Source organism: Oxyura jamaicensis, chromosome Z (genome assembly GCF_011077185.1).
Source record: "Oxyura jamaicensis isolate SHBP4307 breed ruddy duck chromosome Z, BPBGC_Ojam_1.0, whole genome shotgun sequence".
NCBI classification, from domain to species: Eukaryota; Metazoa; Chordata; class Aves; order Anseriformes; family Anatidae; genus Oxyura; species Oxyura jamaicensis.
This window is the reverse complement of record NC_048926.1, coordinates 74882270-74896990: the sequence shown is the minus strand read 5'-3', so window position 1 is coordinate 74896990 and position 14721 is coordinate 74882270. Positions and strand designations below refer to the sequence as shown.

General features: G+C 45.0%; 1 protein-coding gene across 1 annotated transcript in view; it reads right to left on the bottom strand.

Annotated features, from left to right (window-relative positions):
* Positions 1-3182: 3182 nt before the first annotated feature.
* The window catches only part of MUSK (muscle associated receptor tyrosine kinase), a 54583-nt gene continuing 43044 nt past the window's right edge, over positions 3183-14721 (bottom strand). The window contains exons 12-15 of the mRNA XM_035310821.1: positions 12894-13083; positions 12363-12554; positions 7171-7319; positions 3183-4795 (exon numbers count right to left, since the gene is read on the bottom strand). Coding sequence (XP_035166712.1) covers positions 4116-4795; positions 7171-7319; positions 12363-12554; positions 12894-13083 — 1211 coding nt within the window. The 3' untranslated portion in view covers positions 3183-4115. The remainder of the gene's footprint in view (positions 4796-7170; positions 7320-12362; positions 12555-12893; positions 13084-14721) is intronic.

Below are 14721 nucleotides of genomic sequence, written 5' to 3'. Positions count from 1 at the left end.
GAACAAGTTCATGTTCAAGAATCATATGCAGAAAAAGGAGCTGTGACTTTTTTTTTTAGATAAACCCATCAGTGACAAGCTATTTTCTCAGCTGTCTTCTACGGACAGCAAACTTAATTCCCTTTTGATTTTGTACAGCACTTTTACTCCCAACTTGATGTCTTGATGTGGGGTCAGAGTCCAGGCACAAGTATCATCAGAAATCGGGGAGGAAGCAGATGTCATTTCCATCCACACAAGGCATCCTGGACATTGCTGTGTCAAGGGAAAGTGTTCAAGGGACTCCATCCCACACTACCATGGTGACATTCTCCTTCCTGTCCTACTCATGCCATTAGTCTCAGGACAGGGTCCTGTCATGCTGAAAGCCCAGTGCTCTCCTGCTCCCACCTGAACACCATCCTGCAAAACAGCCTCCTGCAGAGCAACCCAAATGACCTCCTCTTCTCAAATGCCTTGTTCCACCCATAGTGCCTTATTGTTTCCTTAAAGCATGCAATTTAAGTCATCAATGTACAAAAATACATGCCTCTGAGCACACATAATAGGCTAATTTTGCTACATACCTTGATCTGAAAAGCCTGTGCAAACTTCTACTATAATTGCCTACAGTATAACCATAGTGATATTAAAGCTGTAGCAAAACTGACTAATAAGAAAAAATGCACCCATTTGCAATAATAAACCTGGTGCTGGAGAATGAAGAGAACAGAAAGAACAGAATTAATTTCTGATATCTCTTTATTTTTTAAAATATTACACACAGGAGTTACACAGGTAAGGATAATGAGAAATGTAAATCTGTTTGGGATGTCATTCAAAGCCATCATTTCTGTAATGTGTAACAGAGAACAGATAATTATTGTATTCCCTTGGAGAGCCAAGACCAGAGACCTGAGTTCAGTACACAGTGTGATTGAGAACAGCTTCTCTAAAACAAATTTAATCATGTTGCAGGTAGTGTCTGATCAATTGTGGAATTTATGCTTTACCATGCATTTCAAATGCACTTTTTAAAGAAGAGGAGAGTATTGCTGTCTTGGGATGTCACTCTGGATGAAGCTGCATACATGCTGCATATGCTCTCAGGACACTTGGAGGTAGTGGGTACACCAAGCATACTGCAGATCTTCTTCTCTGTAGGGTTATTGTCCCATGCCACTGACTGCAAGGCTCCCTCTGCCATCAGTGGGAATGGGAACTTGAGTACCTAAATTAATTGGCTTTGGTTCAAATTCTTTCTCTGCATGAACATGTAAATCCAAACTAGAAACTGCAAAATATTTTTGCTTCCAAACAATTTTTTGATTAATATATTTCCTTTCTCTTCTACTCTCTCACAAGCCCACCACTTACTCCCATTCAAAATAATGTGAGTTTTGTCATAGCTATAAAAAAACAACCTACAAATCTCTGGAGCAGCACACTGTATAACATCCACTGAAGAAAGAAAAACTCTCAAACAAAGAGAGGAAAAAAAAAAAAAAAAGACTGTAAGAAAGCAAATCCTGAAAGCAATTCAGCTTCCAGCTTTCAGCAAGCTGAAAAATGTACAACAGGAGGGAGCTCTCAGGGTAATATCCAGCCATATGCCAAGGCAGCAGAAGGTCTGTCTACCATATAATCCTCAGAGGACATTGCCGTTTAGGCGCTAAGCCCTCCTGCTGGATCATGATGCAGAAACGATTATCATGTTTGGAGAGCATGCTGCAGAGAGCTTCTCAATGAGAGGATCTTGAAAAGATCTTTACCCTTACAACAGGGGAAGCATTTTCCATCCTGACCTACAGCCGCTAACTACCTCACTTTGAACACAGGCTTGCAATACAAAAGCTGGAATGCTGGGCAGGGAAAACCAGATTTTCCACTTTTATGATAGCAGGGCCATGCAGGGTGTACAGGGCCAGAACTGGTGTCAGAGAGAGAGGTTTGGCTGGCTAGAAAAGGGCTGCTCTCTGGTCCGTAAGTGGGTGCATCTGCTCGGACTAGCAGCTGGCACAGGTTTCACACCAATCTCTTTTTACTGCCTTTGTTTGGTGTAAGACACCTTTCACGTTAGGAGGAGGTGATGTTTTCCTCGCTGTATTTGTGCAGGACCTACACTGCTACCCACACCCAAGGCCTGATCCTGCCCTCTCTAAAGAGCATGGCCAAACCCATGCTGCCCAGAGCACTGTCTGAATTTGCACTCTGCTGCTCACCAGGCATCACCTCCTCGCCCTGATGTGATGTGCAGGGCAGAGAGAGCATCTCTGCCAGGTGACAAAGCCTAGCACAACTCAGCACTGAGGGCTGTGAGGTGGTCATGAAGTGGCAGCAGGAGCTATGCAAGAATCTCCGGTAATTATTGCAAATATTTGGAAAGAGGGGCCAGGAGTTCTTGTTTTGCTTTTCTTTTTGTGTCTTAGCATCCAGACCTTGGGAAACCTCTGACAAAATAGCATGATGACAGGACTGCTAAATGGGTAAGACAGCACTGGTCATTTTCTCCTCTCTGTGCAGGTATCCAAGCATTGGCTCAGCAATATTTTCAACATTTTGCAGCCCAAGGAGAGATCTTTTTCTTTCTTCCCACTGTCTAGGTTAGCTGTGAGCTCTTTTGCTTGAGTGAAACACACACAAGAGGTATGAAACTACTAAACTGTGCAGCCATGGCCACAGCCAGAATGCACTATGGTTGTTTAAAAATAAATAAATAAATGAAAAGAATATGTGGTCATGGCATAACAGAGATTAACTGACATTACAGGAAAGCAGGAGACACAGGCACATACTTTCCAGTTTTGGTCTTTGTGATGGTTGGTATAATCTTTTAAACTTACCTGCTCTTCCTGGGCAGGAGTTTGTTTTTTCTCTGGCAGTGATGTATGCACTATGATTGAGACAACTTTGAGAAGACAAATTATCTTTGGTGTTTTCAAGTGGGCTGAGGATCTTGTGTAACCACGGCAGTCTCACTTCTGCCCTGTGGATGGGCAGTCTGCAACACTTTTTGTATTGGAGGGTGAGCTCACATTTTGACATGTTTCCCTAGCTGCCAGGATGCCTCTGAAGGCCACAGATGGCACACATCACCCTGACTTAATTCTGTGCCATGTTTCTGCAGGAGAGGATGTTTTCTCACCCACAGGTACAGGTGTAACAGCCAGCATGACACCACACAGCCAGGTGGGTTTTGAGTACAGGGGCTGTGTTTCTCCCTGCTCTCAGCGCAGCGGGCACTGCACAGCAGAGGGAAATAAACACACCTGAGAGACCAGCCAGGTGCTAGGCTGGACCTTCAGGATTAATTTGTCCCTTAGTGCCCAATGGCTTTACTGTGGGAGCAGGTGGGAAGACCAGCTGCTATGCCTGAGATTAATTTTTGGGTGTGATCTTAGGAAAGATCAAATGACCCTCACTGCAGACTTCCCTCTTTTGGAGAAGAGGAGCTTTGGAGCTACTCAAAGGCTTGCTCATCTGTGTAACGTGACATACTGGTTCCTGCTGGTGGTCCTGCAGGCTCCTGGTTTCACTCTGTCTGCATTGTGTTTGCAAGTGTCAAAGAGAAGGTGGAAGTTAAAAGAAAGTGGACTGTAGTTTCAGAAATGCCTTTTTCTTCAAAAGGAAGTGAACATATGAAAATAAAATGCAAACAGAATCCAAAATAGAATTGATTTCTTCAATATATATTTTTTTCAGGTAGTAGTTGAAAACATTTACGGAAGGGAAGAAAAAGGTAACAGCAAAGAGCACAAACACAGGAGAACATGGAGAGAACTGCTAGGAAGGGAAGTGCCACCAGTGAGAGGTTGGTTTGCTTTGCCTGTGGAGCCCTGTGCTCCTGGAAATGCCTAACATGGGTCCTGAGCTAGCATGGCCAGCACAGCCACCAACCCAAAGAACCCCAGCCTTGTGGCTGGGAGATATCCCCATACTTTGTGATACATAGTCCACCTCAGGGCGGTATAGCCCACCCCAGGGTGGTGCAGTACATGGTTCTTGCTTGGAAGAGGAACAAGGTGTTTCTCCTCCCTCTAAAGTACAGCTTCGAGTGGTGCTGCCACTCAGGAGCTTTCAGGCCTGTCCTCATCCATCCAGGTGGGTGGATGTGGGAGACACCCTGGGCACACCCCTCAGACCTGCAGGGAGGCCACGGCCCTCTCATACATGCGTTCCAGGATGCGGTGGATGCTGGCAAAGCTCGGCCGGTCAGAGGGCAGCTTGCTCCAACAGAGGCGCATTAGGTTGTAGAGCTCCAGAGGGCAATTGTCTGGGCAGGAGAGGACGTTCCCATCCCTCACGTAGTAGATGACCTCCTCGTGAGCCATCCCGTAGTAGGGCTGCATGCCATAGGAGAAAATCTCCCACAGCACCACCCCGTAGGCCCACACATCAGACTCTGTAGTGTACCGGTTGTAGAAGATGGACTCAGGGGGCATCCAGCGGATGGGGATGGCATCATTCTCATTGGCTTTGTAGTAGTCAGCCGAATACATGTTCCTTGAGAGGCCAAAGTCAGCAATTTTGACTACCATGTTCTCCCCCACCAGGCAGTTCCTGGTGGCCAAGTCACGGTGGACAAACTTGCGCTCAGAGAGGTAGGCCATGCCCGCGGCCACCTGCTTGGCAATACAGAGCTGGCTGGTGCAGCACAGTGCCAGGGGGCTGGGGAGGCAGACCCGTGCCTCCAGGCCACTCTGCTGAGCCAGGCTGCAGAGGTTGCGGGGCGAGCGGTCGCGCAGGTACTCATTGAGATCCCCATAGGCCATGTACTCGAACAGCAGGCACATCGGTTTCCCAACAGCACACACACCTGCAACAAGAGAGACACACCCCACAGGTCATTCGGGGAGCAAAGAAGGTTCTGCTGTGGCAAGGCCAAAAAAAAAAAATATCCAAAAATACTCACACAAAGTAAATATTTTCAAGAATGCGTGTGGGGGCAAAGGGAAAGGTGAAGCATGCAAATACTGTCAAGTTGCATCAGGTCCCTTTGTGTCTTTAAAGCTCCTTCACGTGGGATCTAATGCTGAGCTCTGCTAAGAAGTCATGCAGCTGCCTGCTTTGTCTGGGCATCCAAGGAGGAGGATACATGTTTGGAGCTACGTTTAATTAAGAGCCTAAATCTGGTTAAACTGGCATTAACAGGAGCATTGTCTCTTCCCAGCTGCAACTGGAAGGACATACTTTCAAGAATAAATTTTATAGTTCCAATTACAGTATTTTTGTTTGTTTGTTTTAGTTATTGCATTTATACCAGTATGTGTGTAAAGGCTATACATATATAGTTAGACTTCAAGTGTAATCACAAAACAACATTTTCAGGGACATGTTCTAGAGTACATTGGGATGCCTAAAAAAAGACACTCCCACTCCATATTCTTCTGTTGTTGTTGTTTAGTTTGACTGATTGTTTGAAAACTGCTCACGCAAAAAATGTTGTTTGCTGAAATTACTTTTGGCATGACTGACACTGATATCTGAGGAAAAAGAAAAAAAAGTAAAATAAAAGGCAGACATCAGAAAGGAGAGATCTGCCACATCTAAGAGATGCAGAACCTAGTCCCACTGGTGGACACATGCTTGGTCCTACACCGGCCTTAATAAGGGCTATAATCAGACAAGGACCCCACTCCCACCATGCGGCAGGATTGATGTGACTCAGCTGCAGCATGCTAGCCTGTAGGAAGTGTTTGTCTTGCCTTTTCCAAAGTTTTCTAATGACCTACTCATGTTTTTCAGATCAGGTCTACCAATTACATGCACCTAATATATATGTTTTATATGAAAAATTTGAAACCAGAGCCTCTCTCTACTGCATTAGTATAATTGGTGTGTGCAAAGATCACCAGCTTAATAAACAAATTTCCAAACCCAACTTTTTAACCAGTTTTACTGACATAAAGTCAGTTTTAGGGGTAGGCAAAATTATTTGTGTCCCTGCTAGTAACTCACCAATTAGCAAAAGTCAGCATTTGAAGTGTATGTGTTTTGCTTCCTTTGGGCCATTCATTTAGTAATTGGTGATCCAACTTATTGCGAAATATGATGACCTAACACTTGAATCTTTGAGAAAAAACAGATGTCTGTTCCTAGCATGATAAAATTGGGATCTGACAAGCACGAGGAGCGTATGTGAGAGCTTTATCATCTAAACTGTGCTCAACATTGCAGCTCTTTTCCCCACACCCGCTCAATGTGAGACCAGTTTGTTCCTGTACATTTGCCCTTTCCTGACTTACAATTTGTTGACAATAAACACAATGTTTATTTGCATTTGGGGCATTTCCTGATGTTCTTTTCCACTTCCAAAGTACTTATATCAATCCAGCCTTCCTAAACCTGGGAGTTTTACATTTCCAAATTTTGTGGAGCTTCCTATTGAAATAAGTTAAGATCTCAGCTGCTTGTTGATAGGGATCAACCCTTTGAACCCCAAGTAGGAATGCCAGGTGAAGGTAGCTAGCAACATCCACTTCATTCAGAAACTGAAAATTCACTGAAATAAAATCTGGTCAGCAGCTTTCTTTACAGAGGAATGAACTATTAGCCAAGCTGTGGCACCAAGGCTTTCTAAAAAGCTCAGTAAACCAGAGTTTCCTTATAGCTGGAAGGGAGGGGAAGAAAGAGACTGTTTTTGTGGTTGGCTTTTCTGTTTTGTTTGCTTCACTTTGTTTTTTTTTTAATGCTGGTGAGTGTTCAGACATGACAATTGTAAGTGGGACCCATAAAACTAACAAGACATGCGCCTGTTTTTTTGTGGTTTGTTTTCTTTTTGGTTGTCTTTTTTTTTTTAATACCCACAAAATACATCACAGCTCCAGGAAGCTCATGTCTTCCCTGTAAGACATCTGCCCTGATGTTATGAAGCTGGAAGCAGAGCTACGCAGCAAGATGGTCAGCAGCATGCTCTAGCACAGGATGGAAAGGGTTTGTTACAATGCACCGTCCAGCAAAAGCAGAAGTGTCAGACCTACATTTTGAGACTTGTTCTGGTGGAGAATTTAGCAGAGTATGCAGCAGCTCACAGAAAAGCTCACCCCTTTTGCAAGAGGCATTTCCTCTTGCAGAAGAGACCACTTGCATTCAAGACTGGTCATGCATGTGTGTTTGCCCTTGTGCCCCTAGCAAAACCCCAGCATATTTGCAGGATGAGGTACCCCATACATAGGCACCTTGTTCAGATACCTAAAAGCTTGACAATGTTCGGGTTGTCAAATTCAGCCATGAGGGCTGCCTCCCTCTGGAAGTCGGCCTGCATGTCCGCGGATGCTTCCTCCTTCAGCATTTTCACTGCCACCATGGTGAAAGGCTCGTACGGCAGCAGCCCTGGGGCCCTGGGAGAGAGGAAAGCAAAGGTGAAAGGTGCATGTACACCAAATGCAGGCTCTGTTTCTGGTGCAAAATGATGGAGACAAAAAAAACAAGGTGGAAGCAATTGGCACTGACCGAAGGATTGATCTTACCAGGAGTGAAAAATAAGTGTATTTTATATGAAAATGTTGAAATAGCCTCCTTTCCCACACACAGCATGGTGGTGGCATTGGCATAGCTAGCTACTATCAGAGAATAAGTAGTAATTATAGTATGTTCCCCAGGTTTTGTAAGGAAAATTGCCTTTTGCCACTGTTCAGGAGGAGCAGGGTGGTTGGAGAGGTACACCTTTAATTTAGCAAGTTTTGAACCCGTTAGCTAATTTCAGCTGAATTTAACAGGGTGGAGCCAATGTCTAGCACTTAGTTATGCTCCTGCAAGTTTTGTGGAAACAGGTGATGAGACAGAAGAGAGAAAGCATATATGTGCCGTGTCTGAAGAACAAGCTCACACACCAGTACATGCTGGACACTGGTGAATCTTCAGCTTAAGAGACACAAATCTGGAAACAGAGCTTCCTGACTTGGAACAAACACAGACTCATTTTCTTTTCTTATCTGCAGGTCACTCTGCCCTCATCAAGTTTGATTAGGCAGGCTTGCCAAAGATGCAGGGGTAGCTGTCCCCAGAGCACAGCAACGTTCTGCGCTTCAGACACAGGTCAAACCTCAGACACACATTTTTTTGCCCACGCCTACTCTGCCCAGGGGTCCTTAAGCTGAGATGCACTCCTTAAAAGCAGACAGAGCCCATGGAGAGTGGCACCCAGTCATGTTCTATGCTCCTGCCTGGCTGCCCTCCCGCTGCTCAAATGCCAGGTTACTTTACTGCTCAGTAGTCCCAAGAGGAGGTTCCAATTTCCAAAGCAAACTTCCAGTTTCCTTGTCATCTACTCCAGACATATGTCACTTGCAACAGATGCGCTCAGATCCTATAAATGTCAAATGTCAGATGGTGGCAGGATGCCCATCTAGAGAGGAATTTCACAGGCAGCCAGATCGCAGCTGAAGGGCTTAGGTGAGGAGGTCCAGCATGCCGGGGTGGAGGAGCAGGCTCCACGTTTGTCTCCTACTGCCTCGGCTACAGCAAAATGTCCTCCTTTTTTCACCCTGTGCTGGCAGCAAGGTTCCAGTCTAGTAGGAGAGGAGATGTCTTCTCACGCATCCACTGCTGCCTAGCCTCACAGCCTGAGCAAGTCAGCAGCAATACCCTGAAGAAACCAGCAGAGTAATTAAAAGTAAAAAGAGGAGGGCATGTATCTCGTCCAAGCAGTCTCGTTGCAGATTCCCACTCATGACTGGCTAGCAGACCTAGCACAGTGCCAACAGCTTAATATTGCACACTTTGGATAGAGAAAATCACCCCGGGCCAAAGCCTGAAGTAGACCTATCTATCTGCTCTCTGCTGAAATCCTGTAGTGTAAACTAACCTAAATGCAACTCAGGTGAGATTAAGTTGCACGGAGCCTTTTGCTGGGCATTCAGGCCACAGCACGTAACTCTACCCTCAGCAACTCATGTTAATAACTCATGTTAACTCCGTCAGCCCAGTTCTGACAGATCTGGGGAAATCGTGCTGAGTGGGAAGACTCTGTGTACAGTCTTGGCAGAGAGCTGCTCAAGTTGAACAACTTGGTGCCCAAAAGACACAGTTAGCAGAATGGGATGGGCACACCTGATCAACAGAAAGCTGTGACTTCTGTAATTAAACAGGACAATTCAGACTCTGGGACAGAATGGGGAGTGTTTTCTAGAAAACTGGTAATTTTCTTCTAGAAATAGGAAGCATCAACAGAAATTACCTTGGGTTTCCTCTCTAGTGACTCCCCAAATGATTAGGTGAGATACCCCAGTTTGTGCACAGGATGGACAGCAGCTGTCCTCAGTCTCTTCACCGTCAATGTTATCTGTGCAACACTGGCAGCATTTTAGGTACCTGCAGTTTAAAGAACCAACAGGCAGGGCAAACAGAGATTCTGCCCACCAGTCTACCTACAGAGGATGCCTGATTTAGGTTTCCAGACAGACCTTCTTTCCAGAACAGTAACTGTGGAAAAAAAATTGAGGAGCAGATTGAATCTGTATTTGAGATTGTGTCCTGTCCCACATCTTCCTCATTATCACAGCTGGGCAGCTTGTTAGGCTGTTAATTGGTGCCATTAACAACTAATGAGGCTGATGGAGAACTACCTTTACCCTCTCCTTTGGAGGGAAATTGCTGGGGGGGTTGGGGGGGCAGACAGTATTCAGAATGGGCAGGGGACTGTTTCATTTGGTTTCTTTAACCAAATGAAACTTTATCTTCCTGAAAGTTTTTCAGCTACTTGAAAGAATATGAGGATACCTGTGATGGAGGAACTCCTGCCACCTCCATCTCTGGTCTCCTACCCACAGCTCTAGCCTGGCCCTTGGGGCAGCCTTGTCTCCTGCAGAGATGACAAGCTGACCCCCAAGCCTTTGCAGTGGGGGTCCACGAGCCTTTGGTGCTGCCGAAGACCCCATATCCAGGGCACTGGGCAACCCTGGCCCAGCTTAGTCTGGCACACACAGCTCCACCTCTGGGAGCAATATGCATGCTTATCTACATTTTTCTGCAGAGGACTGGTGCTCTGGAGGTGTGCAGATGTCAACATGGTCTTCCCAGAAGCAGAAGATCCTGAATTGGCCACCACAAACTGGTTAGGACAGACCTTAGCCAGGTCCATATCTCATTTTAAAGACATCTGTTGAGGTAACTGGCTACTTCCTCAACCCTTCCAGTGTGAATGAGCTCTAAGCGGACATGGCAGCCTTTCAGGAGGAGCTGGTAAATGATAGCCGGACACTTCCTGTCCTAACATGTTGCTTGACCCAGGAGTGAGTAAACACTGAATCAGGACTCACAGCAAGCCAACTGGCAAAGGCATCACTGGCACCCTGTGCAGAGCTGTGTTTACAGGAGAGGGAGAAACATGAGACCAGGAGAAGTAAAAAGGTTGCTAAACTTAGCCCGAGATGTCCATTTAACACATGTAGACAAGTACATTTTATCCATCTGTGACGGGAAGGCAAAGATTTGAGCTGGGATGGTGTCCATCACCTGGAGGGATGCGCAGCTGGTGCTACTGGACGTCAGCGCAGCAGTCTCTGCTGATCTGCCAGTGGTGCACAGGAATGTCGGTATGGAATTTTCCCCGAGAATATAATGCTTCAGAGTGGTTTCTGATTGAGATTTTAATAAAGATAAATAAGCCACTCAGAAACAGTATTTCTGGGACTCCTTCCCTGAGCCCCAGAAACCAAGTGTTTCTGAGGATATGGTACTCTGCGTGTTGCAAAAGCTGGCTAAGAACATTTTATTGCTTGCTTTTTTTTTCTTTTTCTTCTTTTCCTTTTTCTCCACATGGAAGCTCTCTACACCACTTTAACACTTGCTTAACCTGGCGCTTCAGTGACATTTTAATTCCATTCCAGAGGTCCTGCTCCAGGTTGGGGAGAGCCGCCTGCAGCTGAGAGCCGCCTGCAGCTGAGGAGGCTCCAGGCAGCACTGAGGCTATCTGGAGCTGTTGGTGCAAGCGATGCTCCACAGGAACGCTGCACTCAGTGGGATGCCCTGAGCACCAGGCATTGCACACCTGCACAAGCTCACCTGCACCAGCTGTGACTCAGTCACTGCAACTTTGCTCTCGACTCAAGTTCAGATGCGTTTGGCTCAGCCATCCAGGCTAACAATCAATCACAGGCTAATCATCTGTGATTTTCCCACTCTGCACCCTTTAAACTTTGTTATTTTTAGCTCCCTCTATATTAAATAAAAGTACACCTGCATTTCTTCCACATCCCATCATTAGGAAAAAAAATGTGTCACACCTATTGAAATGGTTTCCCTATTCTACCAGCATTTTAACCTGCCCATAACTAATTTCCCAGTGGATACATCCACAGCATAACTATAAAAGTTGAAAGTATCTGCACTTATGGCTGCTTTTTGCATGGAGAGTCCTTCGGTTTTGAAGTCACTGGGAGCAGTTCTCCAGGCAGGCCATGGTGGAATTTTTCGTCATCACACACTACTCCAGATACAGTGATAAAATCAGCTACATCCCAGACTAATTAACTGTAAAGGACTAAGAAAACCCATCCCGAGCAAAATGGAATGGTACTCCATCCACCTTCTTTCAGGAGTCTGGGCTGGGATTTTCCAAGAAGAGGAGACTGGCCAAATGCTGTCCTGCAGGCATTGCAGACTGTCAAGGGTAACAAGATGCCTTCCATCCACCCCAATCTAAGCAAGTTTGGGTTCATCTCTGGGTTCTCAATTAAATGCTTTTCACATGTGAATAAGAACATGACCTCACCTCCTAGGAGATTTAACAGAATCTATGGCTCATCTAATGCCTTAAATTTAAACACGCAACAATGGTTGTGATTTCCAAGAATAAAGTCTGAGTAAGCAAAGGGAACACACACACACACACACAAAGGATGTTGGCTTAAGTACGTTGGGTTTTTAGGGGATTTTTGGTTTGGTTTGGTTTGGTTTTGCCACTAAATCAAACGTAAACTGGGTCAGGACCTAACTGCAGCATGACACATTGCCCTCTGTGGTAACTACTGGCCACTGTTGAGTTTTTAAGGGAGGACACCACACACTGACAATTTGCACATACTGGGAAATGCAAGCATTTCACAATAAGTCACAAGTCACATGCAATACTCTTAGAAAAAAAAAAAAAAAAAAAGGATGACAAATTTAGCTAAGCTATCACACCAGACTTAGGTATGTGAGTTTGACACAGTATCTACTAGAGAAGAACAGGAGACGCATTCTTGTCAAAAGTTTAACAGATATGAGTGAAAAGCAGTTATTCACACAATTATTCAACTCTGTTTAACTGTTGGGCCCTTCTACCAATTTTGGTTTGAGTAAATGAACAAAGGATTTCTGTGTCTAGACAAATGGATGCCCAACTGCCGATTTTTCCCAGATACCTCCAGATAGAGAGGACTCACACATGGACTGCTTACCTTGCTTGGAAGACTCTCCCAAATGCTCCTTCCCCAATATCTCTGACGTATTCAATATTGTTCCTGGGATACTCCAGGCTGAGCAGTTTCGGATTAAGGAGAAGAGGCATCCGCTGGTACATGGGGTTGGGGTGCAGCCGGTCCAGGAGGAGTTCAGAGGGCAGAGTGGTGAGCGTTGGTGTTTCTGACTCTCTGAAACAATGGAGCAGTTGTTGGTCAGAATATGCATGGCCCCTGACCAGGAGATCAACATCTGCACCTCTGGGGCTGGTTTCTTCCAGGATGGAAAAAGAATGTATGGCAGGGCTGCTGAAAGAGCCTTGCAGCAGGGTCTCATGTCATTTCCCCAAAACAGCCACCAGGCCACCTTCTGCTCTGACACAGGAACTCCTCAGAGCCTGCACTGGTGCAGCCACAGACATAGGGAGGGCTTCTCCCTCCAGCAGGCGTTTGCAGGACTGTGCTCTCAGAAGCAGGCAAGCCATGTTTCAAAGCAGCATTTGTTGCCTTGAATTAAGTCCTTAGTTTTACCTTTTTTTGTTTTTCCATTGTTTGCGTCGACGGCAGCAAACAAGCATGACAATGCTGAGGATCACAATAAGGGCAAAGCTGGAGATGATCGAGATGATAACAGTCATGGAGTATGTAGGGGACAAGGATGGAGGAGGGGGGAGGTTTGGAATCTCTCCATTTGGTTTTCTTGTTCCTAGTGATAAGGATGCTGTAATGTAAACAAAATCAGAAAATTACAACGCTTTTATAGGGTTGGGCTTTCCCTCAAGAAGTACTTGTGGAGTCCTACTGACATTTCAGATACAACAGTATGACTGTATGAGAGGATCATACAAGGAACTTTGGTTTACAGGAAGCAAAACACATTTCTGCTTACCAGATGTTAAAGTCTAGGACCTAATAAAGACCTAGATACAGTTCCCATAGAGCTGGGAACCCAGTTTTGATAAGGAATCAGTTAGAAAGAATTATAGGTGGGAGATTCACTGGTGGTCTCAGTGTTCAAATAAGCTAAACTCTGTATTAGGAAGGAGCAAAGGTCCTCAATGTGAGCCACAATATATCACATGTCCTAGAACGAATCTGCAGAAAGGAATGTAAGACCAAGGCAAGTACCATGATACTTTCCTGGATACCTTGCTTCCAACAACTTGCATCTCACAGTCTTTATGGGTCAAATACAGTAAACTAGTGTAAAACACATTTATCTCTATTTTTTTTTTTTTTGGGGGTGGTGGGGGGCAGGAAATTAAGTAACCCCTTTCCAAGTACTTTTTGAGCCACTCTAGAAAATGTTAATCTGTACGTGCATACATACAGTGATTGAGAACAGAAAGAAATTTAATCTTTGGTTTTTAAGGCCAGTGAAACATATACTGACTTGCATTCCTCTATGCCCACAGTGCCTGTATTCCCTCTGCAAGTGGAATTCTCTTGTTTCCAAGCCCTGAGATGCTAAAACTTGATGAAAAATTAAAAATTTGTAGCTTTGATGAAATATTTTTCAATACACCCTTTGAAAAAAAAATAATAGCAAGGCTTAATTTCAACTCCACAAAGCAAAAATGTTTCCATCTTCTTCAGATTTGTTTTTAGATAGAACTGTTCTTTATTATTGAAAAAAATATCACCAGAAGCAAAACAACTTCAGAAAGTATGCCATAAGACCTACTTTCTCCTCAGACCACAGTGTGGACAACTCATTCATCATAATACCACAGGAAATTTGATTTCATCTTTTGGTCTTACTATAATCTGGAGCAAGGTGCTCAGTATGCCTGTCCACATTTTCCCATAATTAAAGTGTTTATTGCACATTCATATTAAAGATGTTGAGTGAGTGCACTACGAGAAGAACCGGTGCTGGCTGAATCCAGCAGACAAAATGGATTGGTGGAACTGCAAGAGCCACAAGATAATGCTCAGGAAGCAAATACCTTACATGGTCCCAAAGCAAACACAGTGACAGAAATCATAAATTGCATTCACCTACCATCTCCACAGGGAGACACACTGCAGTATTCCCAAGTCACAGATGGGTCTTTTGTGTAGCACCAGGGACGCTCGTTTTCACCTCCTGGGTTGCGGCAGTAATTCTCGGCATCAGAAAGCTCAGGGAAGACCTGAGGAGTCCTTCTGTGCAAGTGGGGAGCCTTGGAGCAGGAAACAGATTGGATTAGTGTTTGAGTAGAATTTTTGCTGCTGGTATTAACAAAATGAAACAAAACAAAGGAAAAATTGGGAAGGAAGGAAGGAAGGAAGGAAGGGAGGAAGGGAGGAAGGGAGGGAGGAAGGGAGGGAGGGAGGGAGGGAGGGAGGGAGGGAGGAAGGAAGGAAGGGAGGAAGG